This window comes from Asterias amurensis, chromosome 18 (assembly GCF_032118995.1).
Source record: "Asterias amurensis chromosome 18, ASM3211899v1".
NCBI lineage: Eukaryota > Metazoa > Echinodermata > Asteroidea > Forcipulatida > Asteriidae > Asterias > Asterias amurensis.
The window spans coordinates 7,229,098-7,253,643 of record NC_092665.1 but is presented as its reverse complement, the minus strand read 5'-3'; the positions used below and the strand labels follow the sequence as shown (position 1 = coordinate 7,253,643).

The 24,546-nt window shown below is 39.9% G+C and overlaps 3 protein-coding genes across 3 annotated transcripts; 1 reads left to right on the top strand and 2 right to left on the bottom strand.

Moving 5' to 3' along the window:
- Positions 1–898: 898 nt before the first annotated feature.
- LOC139950990 (intestinal-type alkaline phosphatase 1-like) lies at positions 899–2,856 on the top strand. Its single transcript, XM_071949815.1, has 3 exons — positions 899–1,034; positions 2,309–2,431; positions 2,699–2,856. Exons 1-3 carry the CDS (start codon positions 899–901, stop codon positions 2,854–2,856), a joined length of 417 nt encoding a protein of 138 aa, XP_071805916.1.
- Positions 2,857–7,380: 4,524 nt separating this feature from the next.
- On the bottom strand, positions 7,381–8,193 carry LOC139950447 (uncharacterized). Its single transcript, XM_071949127.1, has one exon. The coding sequence runs from the start codon at positions 8,191–8,193 to the stop codon at positions 7,381–7,383; it is 813 nt and encodes a 270-aa protein (XP_071805228.1).
- Positions 8,194–18,585: 10,392 nt separating this feature from the next.
- On the bottom strand, positions 18,586–24,325 carry LOC139950989 (uncharacterized). The gene is made up of 2 exons (XM_071949814.1): positions 24,278–24,325; positions 18,586–19,566 (listed from the first exon to the last, which is right to left on the bottom strand). Exon 2 carries the CDS (start codon positions 19,564–19,566, stop codon positions 18,586–18,588), a length of 981 nt encoding a protein of 326 aa, XP_071805915.1. The 5' UTR covers positions 24,278–24,325.
- Between the last annotated feature and the right edge of the window lie 221 nt (positions 24,326–24,546).

The window sequence follows — 24,546 nt, the reverse complement described above, 5'->3', positions numbered from 1 at the left end:
TTTCCTAGTTTTAAAATCGTGGTTGACAAAAACTCCGTCTATGATGTTGCTTTATCACGGTGTGGCTATCTTGGTTTTCATTCAAACTCATTGTAACAAAACTGAGGCTGGACGAAATATCAGTCTGGTGCCATGTTTGCGCAATGAATGTTAGCATTCATTACTTTTATAGAAACAGGGAACATGACAAAGATGGTGACAGCGTGATTTAGCCCTTTATCACGGTGTGGCCATCTTGACTTTATACCCCATTGTAACCAAACTGAGGCTGGTGCCATGTTTGCGCAATGAATGTTAGCATTCATTACTGTTATAGAAACAGGGAACATGACCGAGATGGTGACATCGTGATTATAGCCCTTCATCACGGTGTGGCCATCTTGACTTTATACCCCATTGTAACCAAACTGAGGCTGGTGCCATGTTTGCGCAATGAATGTTAGCATTCATTACTGTTATAGAAACAGGGAACATGACCGAGATGGTGACATCGTGATTATAGCCCTTCATCACGGTGTGGCCATCTTGACTTTATACTCCATTGTAACCAAACTGAGGCTGGTGCCATGTTTGCACAATGAATGTTAGCATTCATTACTTTATGGAAATAGGGAACATGACCAAGATGGTGACAGCGTGAACATTCTTCACGAACAAGACACACTACCTTATGTTGCCCTCTCTTTGTTAATGTTAGGCGCTCTGTTCTTTGTATAGCGCTCTATAAATGTTCTGTATTATTATTATTATTATTATTACCAGATTTTTCATCAAATTTCAATAATTCAAATACAAATAATTTATATCATACTATCTTGATTTGAAACACGAATGTGGCCGAATTGACCATGCGCATCATGACGGGTTAGCCTACCACGCCCTGCATGATACCATTGCAATGGATAAGGCTGTAGCCAAGGCGATGTCAATGACCAATGAAATGGAGACTTTATTTATTGTAACTGCCGACCATAGCCATGTACTCTCTATAGGAGGAGCAGCTGGTCGTGGTAGTCCAATACTCGGCAGAGGAGGTAAGTTTCATCCACAAATATAAGTTTAAAGGCAGTGGACACTATGACTTCTAACAAGCTTAAGCTCAATGGAAATAAAACTGAGTTCATTGTGCTTGGTACTCCCCATAACCTTAAGAAACTGCCGAAGATATCTTTGCATATGGGTGATACATCGATTGAACCTACTGATTCTGTCAGCAACTTAGGAATACAATTTGATTCTCATAATATGACAATGATCAAGCAAGTTTCCAGCCTCTGCCAATCAATACATTTTCAATTTCGTAACTTAAGGAGAATCAAACGGTACCTGGATAAGGATACTCTCCATCATGTTGTCAGAGCTTTAGTCCTCTCTCGTATTGACTATGGCAATCTCCTTTTATTTGGTGCAACGTCATATGAATTGGACAGAGTTGAAAGACTACAAAATAGTGCAGGTCGTTTAATATGTTCCACATCCTTGAGAGAACATATTATTACCCCATCACTTAGGGAACTTCATTGGCTACCAATTAGAGAACGAATCCATTTTAAGATTGCTCTTCTCGTTTTTAAGCTTTAACAAAACTACACCTCATTATTACCACTAAACTGTCACATTACACTCCTCCACGATTTCTTCGGTCCACACTTGACATCACTCGCTTGAATGTTCCCCGAGCAAACAAAGTTTTAGGTCAGAAGGCTTTCAGTGTGGCTGGGCCCATGATTTGGAACAATCTCCCAACTGCCATTAGGGAATCTAATACTCTGTCTGCTTTTCGTAAAGTCCTTAAGGCTCACCTTTTTCCAAGTTAATTTCTTTCTAGTGCGCTATGATCTTGATGGAATAGCGCCTTATAAATATTAATTGTTATGTTATGTTATTGTTATTGTTAATTACTCAAAATAATTATTAGCATAAAACCTTACTTGGTAATGAGTAATGGAGAGCTGTTGATAGTGTAAAACATTGTGAGAAACGGCTCCCTCTGAAGTAACGTAGTTTTCGAGAAAGAAGTAATTTTTCACGAATTTGATTTCGAGACCTCAGACTTAGAGTTTGATGTATCGAAATCAAGCATCTAAAAGCACACAACTTCGTGTGACAAGGGTGTTTTTCTTTCATTATTATCTCGCAACTTCGACGTTTGATATTTTTTTGTCTTTGACAATTACCAATAGTGCCAGTGTCTTTGAACAATTAAAAGCTATATCTTTCAAAATATCATTTGTATGCAAAATAGTATACAATGAATTTAAAGAGAGACTGTTTCTTTACAACAAAATGGTTTTGCATAAATGTCTAGGTCTGATGAATGACGGTTTGCCATTTACAACACTCTCATATGCAAACGGCCCTGGAGGAATTGAGGAGTTAGACAGCTTCAAAAGTACTGGTTCGAGACGGAATCTGACGGATACCAACACAGGTAAAGCTTCAATTGATTACTTTGAGTATTGGTTTGTATCACTCTGGTACACCACTCAGTAAAATTAAATCCGAGTATGTGCAGACTTTTTGAAATAGTTTAAATCTTAAACATATAACTTGGCAAAGTTACAGGGAAGTTTTTGCAACCACGATTTTGCCAAGGGAAAGTGCCCCTTTGCCATTTCATAGAGTTAATCATTAACTTGTGTAAACAATTATTTTACTTGTATTGTGATAAACATTGTTTTATTATTTGTTTGTGCAGAGGCTGCCGATTTTCACCATCAAGCGCTTGTCCCAATTGATTCAGAGACTCATGGTGCAGAAGACGTCACTATTTACGCCAATGGACCAATGTCGCATCTTTTTCACGGGGTCCATGAACAGCACTACATTGCCCACGTGGTCAGATATGCTTCATAAAAAACCTAAGAACCTAAAAAAGCATAAAAACCTTACTTGGTAATGAGTAGCCTTGCTCAAGGCAGTCGAACTATTCACTCCGAAAAAAGACCGCCGCTGTATAAAAAACAATCCGTATTCACTGTGCGTAACATCGCACGACACGATGCCCCCGTACACTATCCGCATGCGGAGGCCGTCAGGCCGACAGCCTTGTAGGGTCTGTGTTGAAGCCACTGACCTCATTACTATAATAAGCGAACAGTTCCCACGGTCAGCTCATTACCATAATGCCCGCACGAGCATGATAGGGTCCAATTCGTGATAAGGGAATTGCGTGATTGGACGTCAAAATGAATAATTCATTTGCCTCACATCCTGTGTTGTCTGATAGGTCTGACGAAAGATATACATATTCATGGCTGCATACTAGCATATCCGAGAGCCCCCCCCCCCAATTTTTTCTACTAATGGAATTTTTTCAATACAACACATTAAACCCGGAAGATACAAACCCGGCAAGGCTGTCGGCCTGACGGCCTCCGCATGCGGTTAGTGGTACGGGTGCGATGACTTGTGTGAACAGTATTCGTACGATGTGACAGTGTGTATACGGGTGGGTCATGCGGTGTGATCGCTCACATCACGAACAGGGTATACGGGTGGGTTTACAGCGGCGTCTTTTCGGAGCGAATAATGCGACTGCCTTGAGCAAGGCTAGGTAATGAGCAATGGAGAGATGTTAATAGTATAAAAACAAATTATGAGTAACGGCTCTCTCTGAAGAAAACTAGTTTTTGAGAAGAAGTACTTTCTCGAATTGTTGAGGTCTCAAATTCAAGGCATCTGAAAGCACACAACTTGTGCGACAAGGGGTGTCTTCCAATTATTCTCTCGCAACTTCGACGGCCAATTGAGCTCAAACTAATGTTCACGGGTTTGTTAATTTAAGAATATGTTGAGATACACCAAGTGGAAAGACGTGACTGGTGCTTGAAAGTTTCCTAATGTGTCCTGCCTTTGCCCTTAAAGGGTAATTTTAAACTGATTTTCAATTGTATCCTTTGTTTTCTCAGAGTCTACTTCTGCACAAATGCTTTTGGGAAACAAGAATATTCAATGGAGCAAAACAAATTAAATGAACACATTGCGAACAAAATGTATTTACTATTTACAACTTTTGGATGAGATTGAAGTCATTTTGATTGTTTAACACGTAAGGCAGGATTCCGCCTTGGGCCGATGTTTTTAATGGAAATCTGTCCCCGGAGATTCTTTCCCCATTATAGGCAGGTGTGTCAGGAGATTATGTTCTCCCAAAATTCCCTCCCCCTTATACGGCAAACTTGTTACAAACTACTTGTGATAGCGCCCTCTGTTAAATCACCCTCACTCAGCCCACGTTAGTGTCTCAAACAGGGGAAAGAATCTCCGGCAGCACTGATTTCACTGAGACACCGGCAATCCATCCGGGCGCCTAGTCCTGGAGAATTGCGCGTGGCCCTTGTAGTGGCATGAGATTTGCGCGTGGCCCTTGTAGTGGCATGAGATTTCTGTCCCTTGGAGATAGTTTCATCCTTTTACAGTGAGCGGTGACCATGGTCGTTTCTTAATTCTAAAAGTACCCTGTTTTGATTCCATCTGCTTTAGACCGTATTGATATCAGATACTCCGAGGAAAAATCCATAGCACTCCGGCTATTCGCTAACAGGAGGGGCCAGGTCACTTCGTTTGTTTGCAGTTTTTCGGAAGCAAAAATAAAACAACATGTTCTGTCGCCAGTCAAATAAGCCGAGTTTTGTTCCTCCGACAACGGGGGCTACAATCTCGGCCAAATTGCTTGGGCCACCCATTCCTACGTTATTTAAACCCATTCCCTGTTCACTTCCCATTGACAAGTTTTTAGGGTTTGTGTACTTTTTGTAGAAGGACGCAAAATCAATGTTCACTGATTTACGGTAAACTTGCACTGTTTGAAGGTAAAACGGTAAAAAGTTTCCCTTAAATTTTATTTTCTGAGGTGTTGTAGGTTTTGACAAAAATGAGTAAAACAGTGTTAGGAAAATTAGTTCAGCTTGCAAATTGTATTTACCAATAATTTTAGTTCAATATCAATTAAATACGCAAAACACAAAAAACCAAAACAATCAATTGATACGGCGTTAATGTTCATTCCTTCAATGTATTTAAAACATTCAAGAGACACCACTATTTCTAAAACTATGCAATATATCTTAACGTCTAGAACACTGAATGGATTATAGTTAAATTTAACAAAATATTCTTTGTAGAAATACAAGTATCTAGTTATATACTAATGCTTTGTATTCTAGCGTTAATGCAAACATTAACACTGTGTTTTGACGACCTTTAACGTAATAATTGTTTAATTGTGAAATGAATCAGATGTTGACAATTTGAAGATTTGATTCAAATGCAGGAGCAAGAAAGAACACACCAGCAGCAGTTATTTGGTTTAATGTCCAAGCTTTGGGTGTATCGCGTTGCTAAGTTACTCCCGTTTGAAATAAGCCAGTGTATACATTTTTGTTAAAAACGAATTACAAGTAAAGTGATTTTTTTCGCGCAAAAGTATACAAATAAGACTAAAATTTGATCACAAAACTGTTGTTTTCAGAGCGTTATTGCTAAAATACCAGTGTGTTTAAAGTCCCCTGGAAGTGGTATTTTGTCAAAATAAAGCTTTTGTCACTCACTAAAATACGTGATTTGATGAGTAGAATATGAATAAACATTCAACTTAGGTTCTTTAAATTTAGTTTCCATAATTAACAAATTTAAAAGTAGGCCCGACCCGAGAGGGTGCTGTTCGTGACGTCAATCGAGGCGCGATATTTGAAGCAGGACGGCTCGAAGTGTTTGCTGCACAGCGCTGGAAAAGACGTCGGACCGAACCACTTTGCAAACTGACCCCACTTTTAGTTATTTTGCTGCCTCCAGCAGCAATACACGTGGTCGACATTGCCAAAAAAATGCAAGAAATAAACCTTTTTTCGAAACGTAAAAACTAGAACTTGCATGTAATTGCACGTACGTGTGTTCAATGTACGAACGAGGCAAAGTCTGCCTCGATTGACTTCACAAAAGGAGTAGGCGGAGTCACCCCCAACAACTTTATCTATTTTTTAAACATGTAAATCGTTACAAACAATAACTCAACAAATTGTGTTATTGTTCATTAACATAAATAAACTCTAATGTTTGAAGAAAAATAAATGATATTTCCAGGTGACTTTAACCCTTTAAACTCGACCCCATTTTTAATAAATTTGCATGTGCTCAGGTTATTTATTAAAATGTCTGGTTTACTTCTTGGAAACATGTTAACAATATGCATCATATTAAAGCTTACATATAGTGCTATTTTATAAGAATATTTTTTACCCCCAACAGGCTATACCATGCAAGTATAGTTCTAACAAAAATCACAGAGTGGGTCACAATATTACTGTCAACGAAACCTTTCTGTGTAAGGTAAAATGCGACATTGTGTAATCAGCTGATATTCCGAATAATTAAGTCACGGTCGAAGTGAGGAAATTTTTATTTTCCAAATTCACACTAAGATGGTGTATTGGTTTCATGCCGATGTGACGGTTTAACGAATCGCTGTAAGTGTAATATATTTTCCCCTCTTTAAAATGTTAGTCGTGACATCATCAAACGTTTTATACGAAAGTGATTCAAAACGAATACCCAACGTTTCATCTGCATTAAACAAAAGTGCTTTCCCATGTGAAAACAAAGAAACGCTCAAACCACGACGAAAATTAAACATTTCTCCACATCGAAACTTGTTCAAAAAGCGACACAAAATAACTGTTTTCTGGTAACTTTACAACGCAAGTTCTTTTTGATCACAGGTTGTCGTTAGTTTAATATCATAAGTATTGTACATTAACGAATCTACAACTGGTACCAGTTGTTAGGTGAATTATTTGTATTTTGTTGCCTTAACAGGGTACAGCTTTGTCAACCAATTTAAAATGTTTGAAACAAAATTGCCGGCACAATCGGAGGCCACAATGAATTATAAGTCTGAGTCTGTATCAAGGAATCTCAAGTTTTGTCTATACTGTTTAATAAACTGTCAGTTTTTGTTGCGTAGTTTCATTTTGCATTTTATGGACTCATCATGGTTTCAAGGACTCATCATTGCACCCTCGGACGGAATTACAGGCTGCAGAAATTTCAAACTTTACCGAAAATGTAATAAACTCAAAAAAGGGATGAACTGATATTTATAGCACTGTTTATGTGACAAAAACACGTTGAAAGTTTTTGTCACAATACACGTTTGCAAAATCAAGTGTTCAAATAAAACGTCTTTTCCATACTTATTGTCCTGCAAATAATAAAACAATTAATAATAAAGTAATTTTATTCGATTCATCTAAACACACGTTCGATTTTCCACGATTAACTCATTATTATTATATTTGTAAAAACTATATAGTTGCATATTAGTTTATTTAAATCGTTGTCTAAAACATTTAAACGTTTCCGTGTGTTTTTATGTGAGATTTAGATTTCGTACAGCAGGAATCCAGTGAAAGACGTGTAATGGTTAGATGTACTATATACTGGACCGTCTACAGCTACGTGAATTTGATCTCCGTAGTGCAGGGGAATCACTGCACTGCTGCTCACTTGATGAAAACCTGCATCGTATACATACCCTGTAACAATGGTGTTACCGTTCTTCATCAGCTTGACCCGTAGGTAAGCCCCACTTGATGATTTATGGACTGAGAACATCAATACGTATACCCCAGGCAGAGTACACGTAAACGCGCCGTTATTCAAGTTGAAATCAGTCCCTTCCTCTGAAAACAATAACTCTTCAAAGGGCAGAGGGTCAAAGGAGGATGGAGGGTTGAAGTTGGTATTCCTCACTGCAGTGAAGGCGGACCGTCGCGTACTACATTCACCTGCTTCACCGGTCTGTCCAGCTGGTCCAGGTTCACCTCTCTCCACCTTCAAACCATTCATCCCAGGCAGACCTTGAGGTCCTTGTTTCCCTGGTTGACCGACTCCTTGCTCTCCCTTCAGTCCATGTTCCCCTTTAGCGCCTGGCTCACCAACCAGTCCATCTGACCCATTGTCTCCTTTAACCCCGGGTTGACCTACCTCACCAGGAGAGCCAGCATCACCTCTGGGGCCTACAAGTCCTTGACCATGGTTCCCATTAGATCCAGGGATCCCCGGTATACCGGCTGGGCCCTGGCAGCAAGAGTTACACGTCATTCCCGAATCAGGTGAAACTGCTGCTGTAGCCACCAGGAACTGAACTTGCATAAAAGCCAAAACAATGGCCACTGCTAACGTAATCTTCATCTGTGAAAATTGTAAGAATAACAACATTTATAGCAACTGTGTTTTCGTAGGTGTTAGGGTTGATCATTTGTCAGTTGATCCTCTCCTTTTATTATGTATTCGCCCGTAAGGTATCAAAATTAGATCAAACTGCACATTAGTTGATCAACTGAATAATAGTGTAAGTTTGCTGAACTAAATCGGTAAATGAAAACAAATAATGTGTTTTTTTAAAGCAATTAAATGAGAACGCCTTTGGAGTGTTAAAACTGTTTATAATTGATATTATAAACAGAAGTGTCGTTGCCGATCGGTTTTGACCACCGATGTCAAACTCTGGTGTTTCTGATCAGCAGAGTGTGGGTTCGAATCCCGAGTCATGACACTTATAACCTCGCCTTTCGCATGGAACGTAAAGCCGTTGGTCACATGTGTTGTGTAACGCATGTAAAATATCCCAGTACACTTATCGAAAAGAAAAAAGGGCTCGCCTCGGTGTTCCTGGCTGTGGCTGCTGATGCGCCGTAGCACCTTGTACCTTATAAGGTGCTAAATAATTGGTTCTCAGAATTTATCATTTCAATAACTCTGAAAGTTTGTATATACTCAGCGCCAATTGGGTACCTGGTTGGTAGATACTTCGATGTTATTATTATTTTTATTATTCGTTGGATTGCCCCTCTACGTGTGCAAACGATAATAGGTCTGTTGTAATTTGAGCCGAGCAGCGAAATGGTCCGTTTGTGACACAGGCCATCTCGGGACCTGGAAACTGGTTAATTAATACTTATTATACTAGAATAAATGCCTGAAAAAACATGGAGGTTGGCTTCATAAACAAATTTGTTACTATTGAAAGGTTAATTTGAGACATCACAGTTTCGACCCATACATAATGATACACAATACGTTGCCGGCGATCATGTGGTGTCACTTGGAACCATCCAGACAACATATTGACTTGAACAAAAATGTGCGGCTGTAGCTAAGACATCACTCTCATGACTACATCAATGTACCCTTTCAAGACGTTTGGTGTCTAGGCTGGTGACTTGGCAAAGTTCAAGTATGGCGTCTCCTTCAGCACGGATCAACTCAAAGCTGTACGTGGTCACTTTTTGAGTTGATCGACTTAACGTAGTTTCTACTAAATATATTCCGAATCTCATTCTTAATAATAGTGTTTTTGATTTGAGCAAAAGACATTTTGTCAAAAGTGGAATGTGAACCTTGGACCCATATTGTTTCGGCGCTCTCCAACTGAGTTATCAATCCATAATGTTCACGATTTACCTTTTTGCCAGCAATGTTTAAAATATTTTTTTTTTAACAAATGTTTCGCACAAAATAGAACTAGAAAACATTTTACTGAGAGTACAGAGTAAGGGTAGAACCGAGAGTAAAGCAAACTTAATTCAAAACAAACCACAATTGTTTTTATATTTGCTCCTTTGTTAAGGCTGGCTCACACTATGACGATTAGGGGGCATGCTACGTTTAGCTGCGAATCGCAATTGCGAGTTTGCCGCCATTCATCGTGTGTTGTCGTCAATTGTCGCTGACGAATCCGCTAGAGACCGCAGACGGCTGCAAAAATTAGTCGCGTCCGTCCCTACTATGTAAGCCAACTTTTAATAAGGCTGGCTTACATAGTAGCGGGGCAAAAGCCAAACGGAAAGTGGCGAGAGTGAAAATCCCAAGACGTTGGCGGCAAAGTAAAGGCAAAAAGCCCAAAGTGAAAAATCATTGTTAGCTGACGGGGAGGGAACGACCTTCAGCGACAACAAGAAAAGGGTCACACGGCTGGCAGCGGATTGGGTGGCGGCAAGGAACGGCGGCTGATGAAGGTGGGTTGTGGCGACGATGACATGACTCGTTTGCCGACATCAAACCGTCTGTGTGTGGGTTGTATAACAGTCGAGTTTGGCGTTCCCACTCTTCACAATATTCGGGTCATCCAATCATCAGACAACGACTACCAACGAAATTGTGACGACCTCAAAACGACAATTGACCCCTTGCACGCGCGCGTCACACGCGGCGACTGATACCACGCTCACCATGTTGGTGGCCAATAGATTTACGTGTAAACGCAGAGTCGCCGAAATAGCGCACTTCTCTGAACAACACACGTTGACATTGACCAACAAAATGGCACCTCCAAGATTATTTTGATGATGACGTCAGGTGAATTGGGTCAATAGGCGGAATCGCACGGCATGGAAATGTCATGCGACTGATAATTGCGGCCATCTGCGTCAAGGAAATGAGGGTTACGTTCTCCAACGAAATCTGAACGCAATCACAATAATGTTTTGGCTGTCACAACTTTGCCGACGGACACGACTGATAATTTAGACCGTTTTCGGTCGCTAGCGGGTCCGTCAGCGACAATTGACGGCAATTTAAACATTAACTATGCAATGCATGCAATCAATTATCGGCATTATATAGACCTGTTCGTACTTCCTGCGAACTCGAATGGGATACGAATGTTTAAGCCACATCCCTGTTTTTGCAGGGATTGAACACATTTCAACTGATGCGAATTAAACGTTGCGATTTTGTGACGTCAAAATTTGTAAATATTCGCATTCGCATTGCATGAGGTATGAGCAGAGATTTTTTGCTTAAAAAGCTATACATCATGGCAAAAACGGTGCTTCTAACAAATTGCAGACGATTAATTAGCTGACCGACTCAATCACAAAACTGTTCATTACAACTAAAATGGTACAAAGACAAACAATCACTTTTCCTAAAGGGTGAAGACATTTTTGTAAAACGCACAACAACTGCACTGTAAACAAAAACAAGTTTTTAGGTTCTGTAACAGGTTTCGAACGCGTCGAAGGGTGTATAGGGTTAACACGTAACAGTGTATGGAGCCAATGAGTTGTGTTGAAAGCAATGGTTTCTGCCCATTTATAAACGGCTGATGCGTCAAGCTAAACTCGTCAAGCGTTTCGTTTTTACTATGGTGCGTTTACTTTGACGCATCAGCCGTTTACTTTATGTTAAGAATGTGTTTATAAGAAGCGTTTAAAAGGTGTTCAGCACATCAACGATTGCTGATCACACCAGTGTTTAAGTTTGATGTAGAAAATGGACGAAACCCAATGTTTTACAACACAACTCATGGGCCCTATACAGTGTTACGTGTTTAACCTAAACCCTTAGATGCGTTCGAAAGTTGTTACAGAACCCAAACACTTGTTTTTACGGTGTGTCTTGCTGAGGCTCACCATAATTTTAGTTTGTATGTTTGCCATTAGTACGTTTAAATTGGGTCGAATTTTGCCAATTTTGTTGTAATCTCGCAACATGGCAATACAATGCCTTAAAAAAGAGTACTCAATTGCCCTGGTTAAACAGAACAACTGTCCCTTTAACCGTGGCCCGCCACGGTTAGAGGATAAATGGTAAAGATTATCTTAAAACCTTTGGAGCAGGCGATACACTCGTCTTGCCTGGGTTGTTGCCCTTTCGGGTTCCCAAAAGACCTTCGACATCTTATTCTAGGTACATATCTTGTACAATGTTCAATCTGAATCAGTTTACCTAATTACTATATATAAAATAATGCAATGGTCACGTCAAACAATGCAATGCCATCCTTTTTGACCATTATGGTAGTTATCCTTAAACAATATGTTTTAAACGAGCAGAACGTCAAGCGCAGTTAATGTCAATCCAGTGGAAACGAACTCAGTCAAACTTTTAAACAATGCATTGCACTAATAGCCAGTGTATTAATGCCTTGTCCAAAACCACCTGCAAGTAGTGCGAGAAAAAAAAAACTTGAGGCAATTACGGCATGATTTCAAAGGGAGATGCAACTGGGTGCACATGTTTGTGTACAATCACAGTACCACCACAGTTCACTAAGATGGCAGAGCTTGAGGAGAGAAGAGACCTAACCACTGCATGAGAATATCAGCTGTATCGAGTGGTGTCCCTTTTGGAGCAAAAACTGCAACCACATTGCAATAGGCTAACATTCAACCCACTACTTGCATCTAGAAGCCAAAGCTAGAGTCCGGCATTAGAATGAGGAACACTTACCTTGATGATGTGTTCTTGTAGTCCGAACCTTCTCAGTTCCTCTCATGATGCAAAGTTGTTATGAACACTGCTGCTGGTGCAGCGCGTTTAAATACTGCTGTTTTTCCATTGAAGTGCCCATCAGTCTACTTCGGGCTTGATTGACAATCGATGAGCAGCCAATCATAGATACGTCTTAAAGTCACTGATTTATTGCAGTCACTTACTCTACCATTGGTTTAGACGAGGCTGTATGTTGCAATTGTGGATCAATACCGTGTTAAAGTCACTGATTTATGGCAGTGACTTACTCTATCATTGGTTTGAATGATACTGTATGTTGAATGGATGCCAATGGTGTAAAACTCTACACAACATGTATGTGTTAAAGTCACTGATTGAAAGCAGTGACCTATTCTACCGTTGGTTTGAACGAGGCTGTATGTTACAATTGTGGATCATACCGTGTTAAAGTCATCTGATTTATGGCAGTGACTTACTCTATCATTGGTTTGAATGATACTGTATGTTGAATGGATGCCAATGGTGTAAAACTCTACACTACATTGTGTATGTGGTAAAGTCACTGATTGAAAGCAGTGACTTACTCTACCACTGGTTTGAATGAGGCTGTATGTTACCAATGGAGCTTAATTTGTACACGCTTTAATGGTATGGTATTTTTACATGTATATCCGCCCTATTGGGTTGCACTGTGTGATTGCTTCCTGAAGTTCCTGGTCAGTTTCCTTTCATTTCCGCTCAATTGATGTGTTTCCCTGATGCTTGTGAGTTAAAGTACAGGTTTATTATCAAAGAAAGAACTGTGTACGCAATATAAATACTGTTCAGATGGATCTCTTTCGTGCTGCCACTCCTTTGACGTAATGTTTACGAACACTGACTCAGTGTGTTTTTTTCCGAAATCGAAATGCAATGACAATGTATTTATAGTAGAGTGCGCCACCAACAGAGCAACATTGGCACTGGACACCATAGGTATTTACTCAACAGAATTGCTAGCATAAAGACTTACTTCGTAATGAGCAATGGAGAGATGTTAATGGTATAAAACATTGTGAGAAACGGCTCTCTGAAGAAACCTAGTCTTTGAGAAAAAAAATATATTTTCTCGAGTTGTTAAAGTCACCTGGAAGTGGTATTTTTTCAAAATAAAGCTTTTGTCACTAATATATGTGTTTTGATGAGTGGAATGGAACAAACAGTTAACTAAGGAGTAAAAAATCAGTTCTTATGTTATTTAAAAATAACACGTTGCCTTGGATAGGTCGAGTTGGTCTTTTAAAAGCGTTTGTTATAAAATGTATATAGGTAGAAAGATGCTGTAAAAGTAGAATACAATGATCCACACAAACATGCCTTGAAATTGTACGGTTTTCCTTTTACCTCGTCGACTAACACAGTCAGCCATTTGTGGGAGTCAAATTGTTGACTTCCATAATTGGCCGACCGTGTTAGTTTGCACAGTACACGGATAACCACGCAATTTCGAGGCAAACTTGTGTGGATCATTGTATTCTACTGTTAAAACATCTTTCCAACCATATGCATTTTATAACAAACGGTTAAAAACGCTTTGTTATAGACCAACTCGTCCGATCCAAGGCAACGTGTTCCTTTAAGAGTAGACCCCGACCCGAGAGGGCGCTGTTCGTGACGTCAATCGAGGCAGACTTTGCCTGTAATGCGTAGAGTAAACACATTTGCAAAGTACATGTACGGACCAAGTCGTGAGTTTGTAAGTTTCAAAAACAAAACAAATTTTTTTTTTTTCCGGCAATGCCGACCAGGTGTATTGCTGCTGAATGCAGAAAAACACTTTTTGAAATGTACCAACTCACGACTTGGACGTACACGTATTTTGCACGTGTGTTTACTATACGCATTGCAGGCAAAGTCTGCATCGATTGACGTCACAAAAGGGGTAGGCGGAGTCAGCCCCCAAACAACTTTATATATTTTTTAAACATATAAATCGTGACAAACAATTACAAAACAAATTGTTTTATTGTTCGTAAGCATATACTATTATGTTTGAAAGACAAACAAAAATATTTCCAGGTGACTTTAAGGTCTCAAACTGAAGGCACCTGAAAGCACACAACTTGTGCGACGGGGTGATTTCCCTTTATTCTCTCGCAATTTTGACGACCAATTGAGCTCAAAGTGGAAAGACGTGACTAGTGCTTGAAAGTATCCTAATGTGTCATGCCTTTGCCCTTAAAGGGCAATTTTAAACTGATTTTAAATTGTGTCCTTTGTTTTCTCAGAGTCTACTACCACTGAAACGCACAAATGCTTTTTGGGAAACAAGAATGTTTAATGGAGCAAACACATAAATCAAATAAACACATTGCGAACAAAACGTATTTACTATTAACAACTTTTTGATGAAATTGAAGTCATTTTGATTGTTTAACACGTAACGCAGGATTCCGCCTTAGGCCGGTGTTTCATGGAAATCTGTTCGCTGAGATTCTGTCCCCATTTTGGGCAGGTGTGTCAGGAGATTATGTTCTCCCCAAATTCCCACCACTTATACGGCAAACTTGTTACAAACTACTTGTGATAGCGCCTTCTATTAAATCACCCTCACTCAACCCATGTAAGTTTCCCAAACAGGGGAAAGAATCTTCGGCAGCACTGATTTCACTGAGACGCCGGCAACCCATCCGGGCGCCTAGTCCTGGAGAACTGCACGTGGCCCTTGAATTGCGAGTGGCAGGAGAATTTGTCCCTTGGAGCTGGTTTCCTCTTCTTACAGTGAGCGGTGACCATGGTCGTTTCTTAATTCTGAAAGCTCTTCGGTGTGTCAGGAGATTTTGTTCTCCCAAAATTCCCTGCCCCCTTATACTGCAAACTTGTTACAAACTACTTGTGATAGCGCCCTCTGTTAAATCATTCTAACTAAGCCCATGTTATTCCCAAACATGGGAAAGAATCTCCGGCAGCACTGATTTCCGTGGGACCCTGGCAACCCATCCGGGCGTCTAGTCCTGGGATTTGCGCATGGCCCTTGTAGTGGCAGGGGATTTTGGTCCTTTGGAGATAGTTTCTTCTTCTTACAGTGAGCGGTGACCACGGTCGTTTCTTAATTCTGAAAGCACCCTCTCTTGATTCAATCTGCTTCAAACCGTATTGATATCAGAATCTCCGAGGAAAAATCAATAGCACTCCGGCTCTTCGTTAACCGCGGCCCCTACCAGCCTGGGGAAGGCAACAGGGGCCAGGTCATTTCGTTTGTTTGCAGTTTTTCGGAAGCAAAAAGAAAACAACATGTTCTGTCGCCAGTCAAATAAGCTGAGTTTTGTTCCTCCGACAATGGGGGCTACAATCCCGGCCAAAATGCTTGGGCCACCAATTCCTACATTATTTAAACCCATTCCCTGTTCACTTCCCACTGACAAGTTTTTAGGGTTTGTGTACTTTTTGTAGAAGGACGCAAAATCAATGTTCACTGATTTACGGTTAACTTGCAATGTTTGAAGGTAAAACGGTAAAAAGTTTCCCTTAAATTTTATTTTCTGAGGTGTTGTAGATTTTGACAAAAAATTAGTAACACAGTGTGAGGAAAATTAGTTCAGCTTGCAAATTGTATTTACCAATAATTTTAGTTCAATATCAATTAAATACGCAAGACACAAAAACCAAAACAATCAATTGATACGGTGTTAATGTTCATTCCTTCAATGTATTTAAAACATTCAAGTGACACCTGACTATTTCTAAAACTATGCAATATATCTTAACGTCTAGTACACTAAATGGATTATAGTTAAATTTAACAAAAACATGCTTTGTAGAAATACAAGTATCTAGTAATATACTAATGCTTTGTATTCTAGCGTTAATGCAAACATTAACACTGTGTTTTTGACGACCTTTAACGTAATAATTGTTTAATTGTGAAATGAATCAGATGTTGACAATTTGAAGATTTGATTCAAATGCAGGGGCTAGAAAGAACACACCAGCAGCAGTTATTTGGTTTAATGTCCAAGCTTTGGGTGTATCGGGTTGCTAAGTTACTCCCGTTTGAAATAAGCCAGTGTATACGTTTTTGTTAAAAACGAATAACAAGTAAAGTGATGTTTTCGCGCAAAAGGATACAAATAAGACTAAAATTTGATCACAAAATTGTTGTTTTCAGAGCGTTATTGCTAAAATACCAGTGTGTTTAAAGTCCCCTGGAAGTGGTATTTTGTCAAAATAAAGCTTTTGTCACTCACTAAAATACGTGTTTTGATGAGTAGAATATGAATAAACATTTAACTAAGATTCTTTAAATTTAGTTTCCATAATTAACAAATTTAAAAGTAGGCCCGACCCGAGAGGGCGCTGTTCGTGACGTCAATCGAGGCGCGATATTTGAAGCAGGACGGCTCAAAGTGTTTGCTGCACAGCGCCGGAAAAGACGTCGGACCGAACCACTTTGCAAACTGACCCCATTTTTAGTTATTTTGCTGCCTCCAGCAGCAATACACGTGGTCGACATTGCCGAAAAAAATGAAAGAATTAAACATTTTTTCGAAACGTAAAAACTAGAACTTGCATGTAATTGCACGTACGTGTGTTCAATGTACGATCGAGGGAAAGTCTGACTCGATTGACGTCACAAAAGGGGTAGGTGGAGTCACCCCAAACAACTTTATCTGTTTTTTAAACATGTAAATCGTTACAAACAATAACTCAACAAATTATGTTATTGTTCATTAACATATACTCTAATGTTTGAAGAAAAATAAATGATATTTCCAGGTGACTTTAACCCTTTAAACTCGACCCCGTTTTTAATAAATTTGCATGTGCTCAGGTTATTTATTAAAATGTCTGGTTTACTTCTTGGAAACATGTTAGCATTATGCATCATATTAAAGCTTACATATAGTGCTATTTTATAAGATTATTTTTTACCCCCAACAGGCTATACCATGCAAATATAGTTCTAACAAAAATCACAGAGTGGGTCACAATATTACTTTCAACGAAACCTTACTGTGTAAGGTAAAATGCGTAATCAGCTAATATTCCGAATAATCAAGTCACGGTCGAAGTGAGGACATTTTTATTTTCCAAATTCACACTAAGATGGTGTATTGGTTTCATGCCGATGTGACGGTTTAATGAATCGCTGTAAGTGTAATATATTTTCCCCTCTTTGACATGTTAGTCGTGACATCATCAAACGTTTTATACGAAAGTGATTCAAAACGAATACCCAATGTTCCATCTGCATTAAACAAAAGTGCTTTCTCATGTGAAAACAAAGAAACGCTCAAACTACGACGAAAAATTAAATATTTCTCCATATCGAAACGTGTTCAAAAAGCGACACAAAATAAATGTTTTCTGGTAACTTTACAACGCAATTTTTTTTTTTATCACAAGTTGTCGTTAGTTTAAGTATTGTACATTAACGAATATATCAACAGAAGACAACCGTTACCAGTTGTTAGGTGAATTATTTGTATTTTGTTGCCTTAACAGGGTACAGCTTTTTCAACCAATTTAAAATGTTTGAAATAAAATTGCCGGCACAATCGGAGGCCACAATGAATTATAAGTCTGAGTCTGTATCAAGGAATCTGAAGTTTTGTATGTACTGTTTAATAAACTGTCAGTTTTTGTTGCGTAGTTTCATTTTGCATTTTATGGACTCATCATGGTTTCAAGGACTCATCACTGCACCCTCGGACGGAATTACAGGCTGCAGAAATTTCAAACTTTACAGAAAATGTAATAAACTCAAAAAAGGGATGAACTGATATTTATAGCACTGTTTACGTGACAAAAACACGTTGAAAGTTCTTGTCACAATACACGTTTGCAAAATCAAGTGTTCAAATAAAACGTCTTTTCCATACTTATTGTCCTGCAAATAATAACACACTTAATAATAAAGTAATTTTATTCGATTCATCTAAATCCACGTTCGATTTTCCACGATTAACTCATTATTATTATATTTGTAAAAACTATATAGTTGCATATTAGTGTATTTAAATCGTTGTCTAAAACATTTAAACGTAAATGTAATAAACTTAAAAAAAGGGATGAACTGATATTTATAGCACTGTTTACGTGACAAAAACACGTTGAAAGTTTTTGTCACAATACACGTTTGCAAAATCAAGTGTTCAAATGAAACGCCTTTTCCATACTTATTGTCCTGCAAATAAAAAAACAATTAATAATAAAGTTATTTTATTCGATTCATCTAAACACACGTTCGATTTTCCACAATTACCTCATTAGTATTATATTTTTAAAAACTATATAGTTGCATATTAGTTTATTTAAAGCGTTGTCTTAAACATTAACACGTTTCCGTTTGCTTTTATGTTTGATTTAGATTTCGTACAGCAGGAATCCAGTGAAAGACGTGTAATGGTTAGAGTTACTATATACTGGACCGTTTACAGCTAAGTGAACTTGATCTCCATAGTGCAGGGGAATCACTGCACTGTTGCTCACATGATGGTATACACGCCCTGTAACAATGGTGTTACCGTTCTTCCTCAGCTGGACATATAGGTAAGGCCCACTATTTAATTGCCGGACTGAGAACATCAATACGTATACCCCAGGCACATTACACGTAAACGTGCCGTTATTCAAGTTGAAATCAGTCCCTTCCTCTGAAAACAATAACTCTTCAAAGGGCAGAGGATCATAGGCGGATGGAGGGTTGAAGCCGGTATTCCTCACTGCATTGAAGGCGGACCGTCGCGTACTACATTCACCTGCTTCACCAGTCTGTCCAGCTGGTCCAGGTTCACCTCTCTCTCCCTTCAGACCATTCATCCCAGACAGACCTCGATATCCCTTTCTGCCCTGTTGACCGACTCCTTGCTCTCCCTTCATACCATGATCCCCTTTAGCGCCTGGCGCACCAACCAGTCCATCTGACCCGATGTCTCCATTTCCCCCGGGCTCACCTGCTTCGCCGGTCTGTCCAGCTGGTCCAGGTTCACCTCTCTCCCCATTCAGACCATTCATCCCAGGCAGACCTAGAGGTCCTTGTTTCCCTGGTTGACCGACTCCTTGCTCTCCCTTAAGTCCAGTATCCCCTTTAGCGCCTGGCTCACCAACTAGTCCATCTGACCCCTTGTCTCCTTTAGCCCCAGGTTGACCTACCTCACCAGGGGACCCTACAAGCCCTTGTCCATGGTTCCCATTTGACCCGGGAATTCCCGGTATACCGGCTGGGCCCTGGCAGCAGGAGTTACACGTCATCTCCGGATCAGGTGAAACTGCTGTTTTAGCCACCATGAACGGAACTTGCAAAATACCAAGAAGAAGGGGCACTGTTGATATGGTAATCTTCATCTGTAATTTAATAGAATAAATAAAACAAACGATGAAAACATGCAGACATAGTAGCGCTGCTCTAGCGGTGACCACAAGTTTTGGGTCAGCTCCAATTTATTCACATTTTCCATGTGTTTGTGGAAGTTCTTTATCACCACTTTCTACATTAACCACGTTTTAGTCAATTTGTGTTTCGCTGGGCTGAGCATGTGTGTGTTAAATTATGTACCTGGCCGTATTGATCGTAATTGTTCTCTTGTGTTGAGCTAAATAATCGCTCCACACAACAAAGTGGCTACCGCTACACACTTGAGTACCTAGCTTACGGCAGGGTGCCGTTGGCTCGTTTGATCTTTAACATACTGAACATCGTGTTGAAATGCTCCCCAATGACACCCAAACAACTGTCAGACAACAGTAAACAACTTTAAAAGAAGAACAAGAGGAAATATGGGTGGTGAGGAGAAATAAATTTAATCAGACCGATAGAATCTTTCTCCCATTAATGGTATCGTCCATTGCCGTTCCCTATGCCCCAAATGGATGAGCTCGATTAATCACATGCGTAAACACAGAGACTCTGGTATCCTTCACTGAGACATGGTTAGACAATACAACCCAGAGTAATGATTTCCATATAGACGGCTTTGGATCTCGGATTCGACTTGACAGAGATTACAAAATTACAGGGAAGATACAGGGTGGGGCGCGTATGCCTCTATATTAACAAGAGATGGTGCAACATAGTGATTGTTTGAGATAAAACCAACACCCTATACATTGAGCTCCTGTCCGTATCACTTCGCTCATTTTATAATCCAAGAAAGATTCCTCAACTTGTCTACATTGTGAGGATTTCTCCTCGTGTAAAAAGATACGATATCTACGAATAGTCTAACTACTGCATAGCGCGCAGCAGCGTATTGCATGGTACCTCGACGTTTGAAATAATAACTGCACTTGGCATCACTGTATTCTCCTCTGAACCCAATTAGTGTATACCGATTTCCCAATACGCTGCCACTACTTAATTTCATCAAAAGTGGTCGTCCGGAACACGTCAAATAATTTCGACATAGGTTCAAAGCATAATACAAAGACGTATATCGGCGTATTTAGCCGTGATCTTAACTTACGGCACTGTCACACCTTGACGTTTTAGTCAGCGTATGCCGACGTATGACAATTTCTCTTAAACGTTGGCATCCGCTGAACTTTCGATGGACTTTTCAATTTTGAGCGTATACAAAGCCTATTCATAACGAGTTGGACGTATGCAGACCGTAGTAGTAACTTACATAGGACGTTTCCATAGCGAATGCTTAGCGTGTTGCCAGCGTTCACAACTTATGTCCTACGGTAATCTAACTACTGCATAACGCGCGGCAGCGTATTGCCGGCGATCACATCCAGTTGCCTACAAAGAGGGTGCCTCTCGGCGATTGAAGTAATAACTGCACTTGACAATGTAGTATCCTCCCGCGAACCCAATTTGTATCCGAATCACATAAACGCTGTAAATACGCCATTATACGGTAGCTGTAAGTTAGAATCACGTTCATTAAGTTATGTGGTCGTCCGGAGCACGTCAAATACGTTCGAGGTAGGTTCAAAGCACGTTACTACTATTACCTGTTAAGGCCCTGTCACACCTTGACGTTTTAGCAAGCGTATGCCGACGTATACAAAATTGGGGCGAATACGCTGGCGTACGTCGAATAAGTTATGGGTAAGTTTTGTATGAGTTATGAGCACGCTGAAACACGCCGTGTACGTCGTAGTAAGGCGAGGTCGTCGAGAAATTGTGTGCATGCACAACAAAATCTAAGTGTGCCAGCGTGTGGTTCATAAGTTCTGCATAAGTTGTAGGTGCGTTATACAATCGATGACGCACGTTCACACACGTTACTTGTAAGGTTATCAGAAGTCGACATACGTCGATATAATGTCTAGCGTACCAAAAACGTATTTCTGATAACCTATATGAGTAATGTGCTTTGAACTTACGTCGAACGTATTTGACGTGTTCCGGATGACCACAGAACTTACTAAACTTGTTTCTAAACATACATCACATACATCACGTTTAAATCTTCTCAAGAAAACGCCAATGCATCTATTGCAAGACTTGAGAAATGCATCCAAGAGATTCGACGTTGGACACAACAAAACTTCCTGAAGTTAAATGATGATAAGACAGAGTTCCTTCTATTTGGGTCACGTCAACAGTTAACTAAGGTTTCAGTGCCATACATCTCCATCGGTGATGCTCGGATAGCTCCCTCGCTGAAAGCTCGGAACTTAGGTGTTATTTTTGATTCATCGATGACACTTCAGCCACACATCAACAACATTGTTCGTTTATCATCATATCACATCAGGAATATAGGTAAGATTCGCAAGTACTTGGACAAAAGTGCCACTGAAAAGGTCATTCACGCATTTGTTACTTCTCGTCTTGACAACGGCAATGCTCTTCTCTACAGTCTTCCTAACAACCAGATTTCCCGACTTCAACGGCTCCAAAATACTGCTGCCCGCATTGTGACACTGTCTAGAAAATCCTGTTCTATCACCCCCATTCTGAAACAACTACACTGGCTCCCTATCTCTCAACGAATCATCTTCAAGCTGATGCTCATTGTCCACAAAGCTCTTAATGGCAAGGCTCCCCACTATATTTCTGAACTGCTTCAAGTTTACACTCCATCAAGGAATCTTCGATCAAGTTCTATGCTTCTCCTCATTGAACCCAAGTCTCGACACTCATGGGGTGACAGGTCTTTTTCTTCAGCCGCGCCACGCATCTGGAACTCTCTACCACTTAATCTTTGATCTTGTCTTTGTACTGCAAAATTCAAGTCTCTTCTCAAAACTTATCTTATGTCACAGGTTTTCAATGACTAATTTTGTTGTGTCTGTTTTTCTTTGTGTTGTGTTTTGTTTTTGTTTTGTTTTTGGTTTTACTGCGCCTTGAACACCCAGCAGGGTGGATATGTGCGCATTACAAGTCTTATTATTATTATTATTATTATTAAACTTACAGCTACCATTGACAGAGCAATGTGAATGGGTACATAACATTTGGGTTCGCATGAGGATTAATACGATCAAGTGCAGTTATTATTTCAATCGTCGAGAGGCACCCTCTTTATAGGCTACTATATGTGATCGTCGGCAATACGCTGCCCCCGCGCTCTATGCAGTAGTTGGACCATCGTAGAACATAAGTTGTGAACGCCGTCAACACGCTAAGCATTCGTTATGGAAACGCTCTGTGTAAGTTACTTCTACGGTATGCATCCGTCCACCTCCTTATGAATACGCTTCGTATACGCTCAAAATTGAAAAATCCATCGATAGTTCAGCGTATGCCAACGTTTTAGAGAAATTTACAAACGTCGGCATACGCTGACTAAAACGTCAAGGTGTGACAGGGCCATCATGAGCCACACGACTTACATCGACCGGTATATCAGCGTGTTTCATCGTGCTCTTAACTTATACAAAGTTATCCATAACTTATTTGACGTACACCAGCGTAGTCGCCAACATTGTCATACGTCGCTATACGCTGGCTTAAACGTCAAGGTGTGACGGGGCCTTTACCCATATTTATTCGACGTACGCCAGCGTACTCGCTAAAATTTCATACGTTGACATACGCTGGCTAAAACGTCAAGTGACAGCACCTTAAGACAGTGTGCCACCATGTTTTGGCTAACAAAATATGCTGTCATAGTTTTAAACTGTGTCATTATTGTCGTAACAATAATGGAGGATGGTAACAATTTGTCCCCAAACAAGAGGAATCGATTATCATGGTAAAATAAAACAATTAATGTTGCATGCTCCGCCGTGACGGGGTCCAGGTTTTGTGTAAACTTTTGGGGCAAACAGGCAAACTCGGCTTCACCTCGGTTGCCCCTCCCCACGTCGGCTGTACAAACCACCGATCACCATAATAATTGTGAAAGTGTTGCATTATGTTCAATCTTGTTTTGTTTTACCCACAACATAAAAGAAAATAACAAAGTCACACAATGCCATTTAATCAGTACTTGTTGTTAATTTTGTTGACAGCTTTTGGATGAAGAGTACACACACATTAAAACGAGCAGAATATCAAGCACATTCAACTGAAACTGTCTAGGTAAACTTTTATTGCCCACTATTTGAACAAGACAATGTACAGAATACCAGCGGAACTTGCTGCTCCAAAACGGAAACCACTTGCAAGTATGGTGATAAAAGCCCCAACGACACAACGCTATTATGTCGTGGTTTCAAAGGGAAATGCAACGGCATAACAATCTGTACCACCAAACAGTACCACAGAACACTAATGTTGGCAGAGAGCAAGTGACCCAAACACTACATGAGAACTTCAGCTGAATACGCTATAAAAAAATAATCCGTCAAAATTACGGTGCTTTGTATACCTGGCAGCCAGGGTGCTAGGTATTAAAAGTGCAGTAAATTTCAAAGTGGAGTTTAGCAAACTACCCCTTCAAGGCACAATTTACAAAACTGCTACTGTGAAATTTACTGCATTATACCTGGCACCAGCTGCCAGGTAAAGCACCTTAATGTTACTGCTTTATTGGGTAGAGTGGTGCCCCTTCTTGACCAAAACTGCAACATTCTTGAAATAAGAGGCTACCCTAAAATACACTGCATGCATCTAGAAGCCAAAGTCCGGGTCCGACAGTATAACGAGAACACTTACCTTGATGATGTTGTGTTCTTGTAGTCCAAACTTTCTCAGTTTCTCTCTTCCGAGAAGATGCAAAAATGTTATGAACACTGCTGCTGGTGCAGCGCGTTTAAATACTGTTGTATTTTCATTGAAGTGCCCATCAGTCTACTTCGATGTTTGATTGACAATCGATGAGCAGCCAATCATAGATACGTGTTAAAGTCACTGATTGAATGCAGTGACTTACTCTATCCTTGGTTTGAATGATACTGTATGTTGAATGGATAACAATGGTTTAA

Excerpts from the sequence above, each read along its gene's own strand:
- LOC139950990 (XM_071949815.1), top strand. The coding sequence starts at position 899 with ATGGATAAGGCTGTAGCCAAGGCGATGTCAATGACCAATGAAATGGAG. Across the intron at positions 1,035-2,308 it reads TCCAATACTCGGCAGAGGAG|GTCTGATGAATGACGGTTTG; the intron begins GTAAGTTTCATC and ends ATAAATGTCTAG. Across the intron at positions 2,432-2,698 it reads TCTGACGGATACCAACACAG|AGGCTGCCGATTTTCACCAT; the intron begins GTAAAGCTTCAA and ends TTGTTTGTGCAG.
- LOC139950447 (XM_071949127.1), bottom strand. The coding sequence starts at position 8,193 with ATGAAGATTACGTTAGCAGTGGCCATTGTTTTGGCTTTTATGCAAGTT.
- LOC139950989 (XM_071949814.1), bottom strand. The coding sequence starts at position 19,566 with ATGAAGATTACCATATCAACAGTGCCCCTTCTTCTTGGTATTTTGCAA.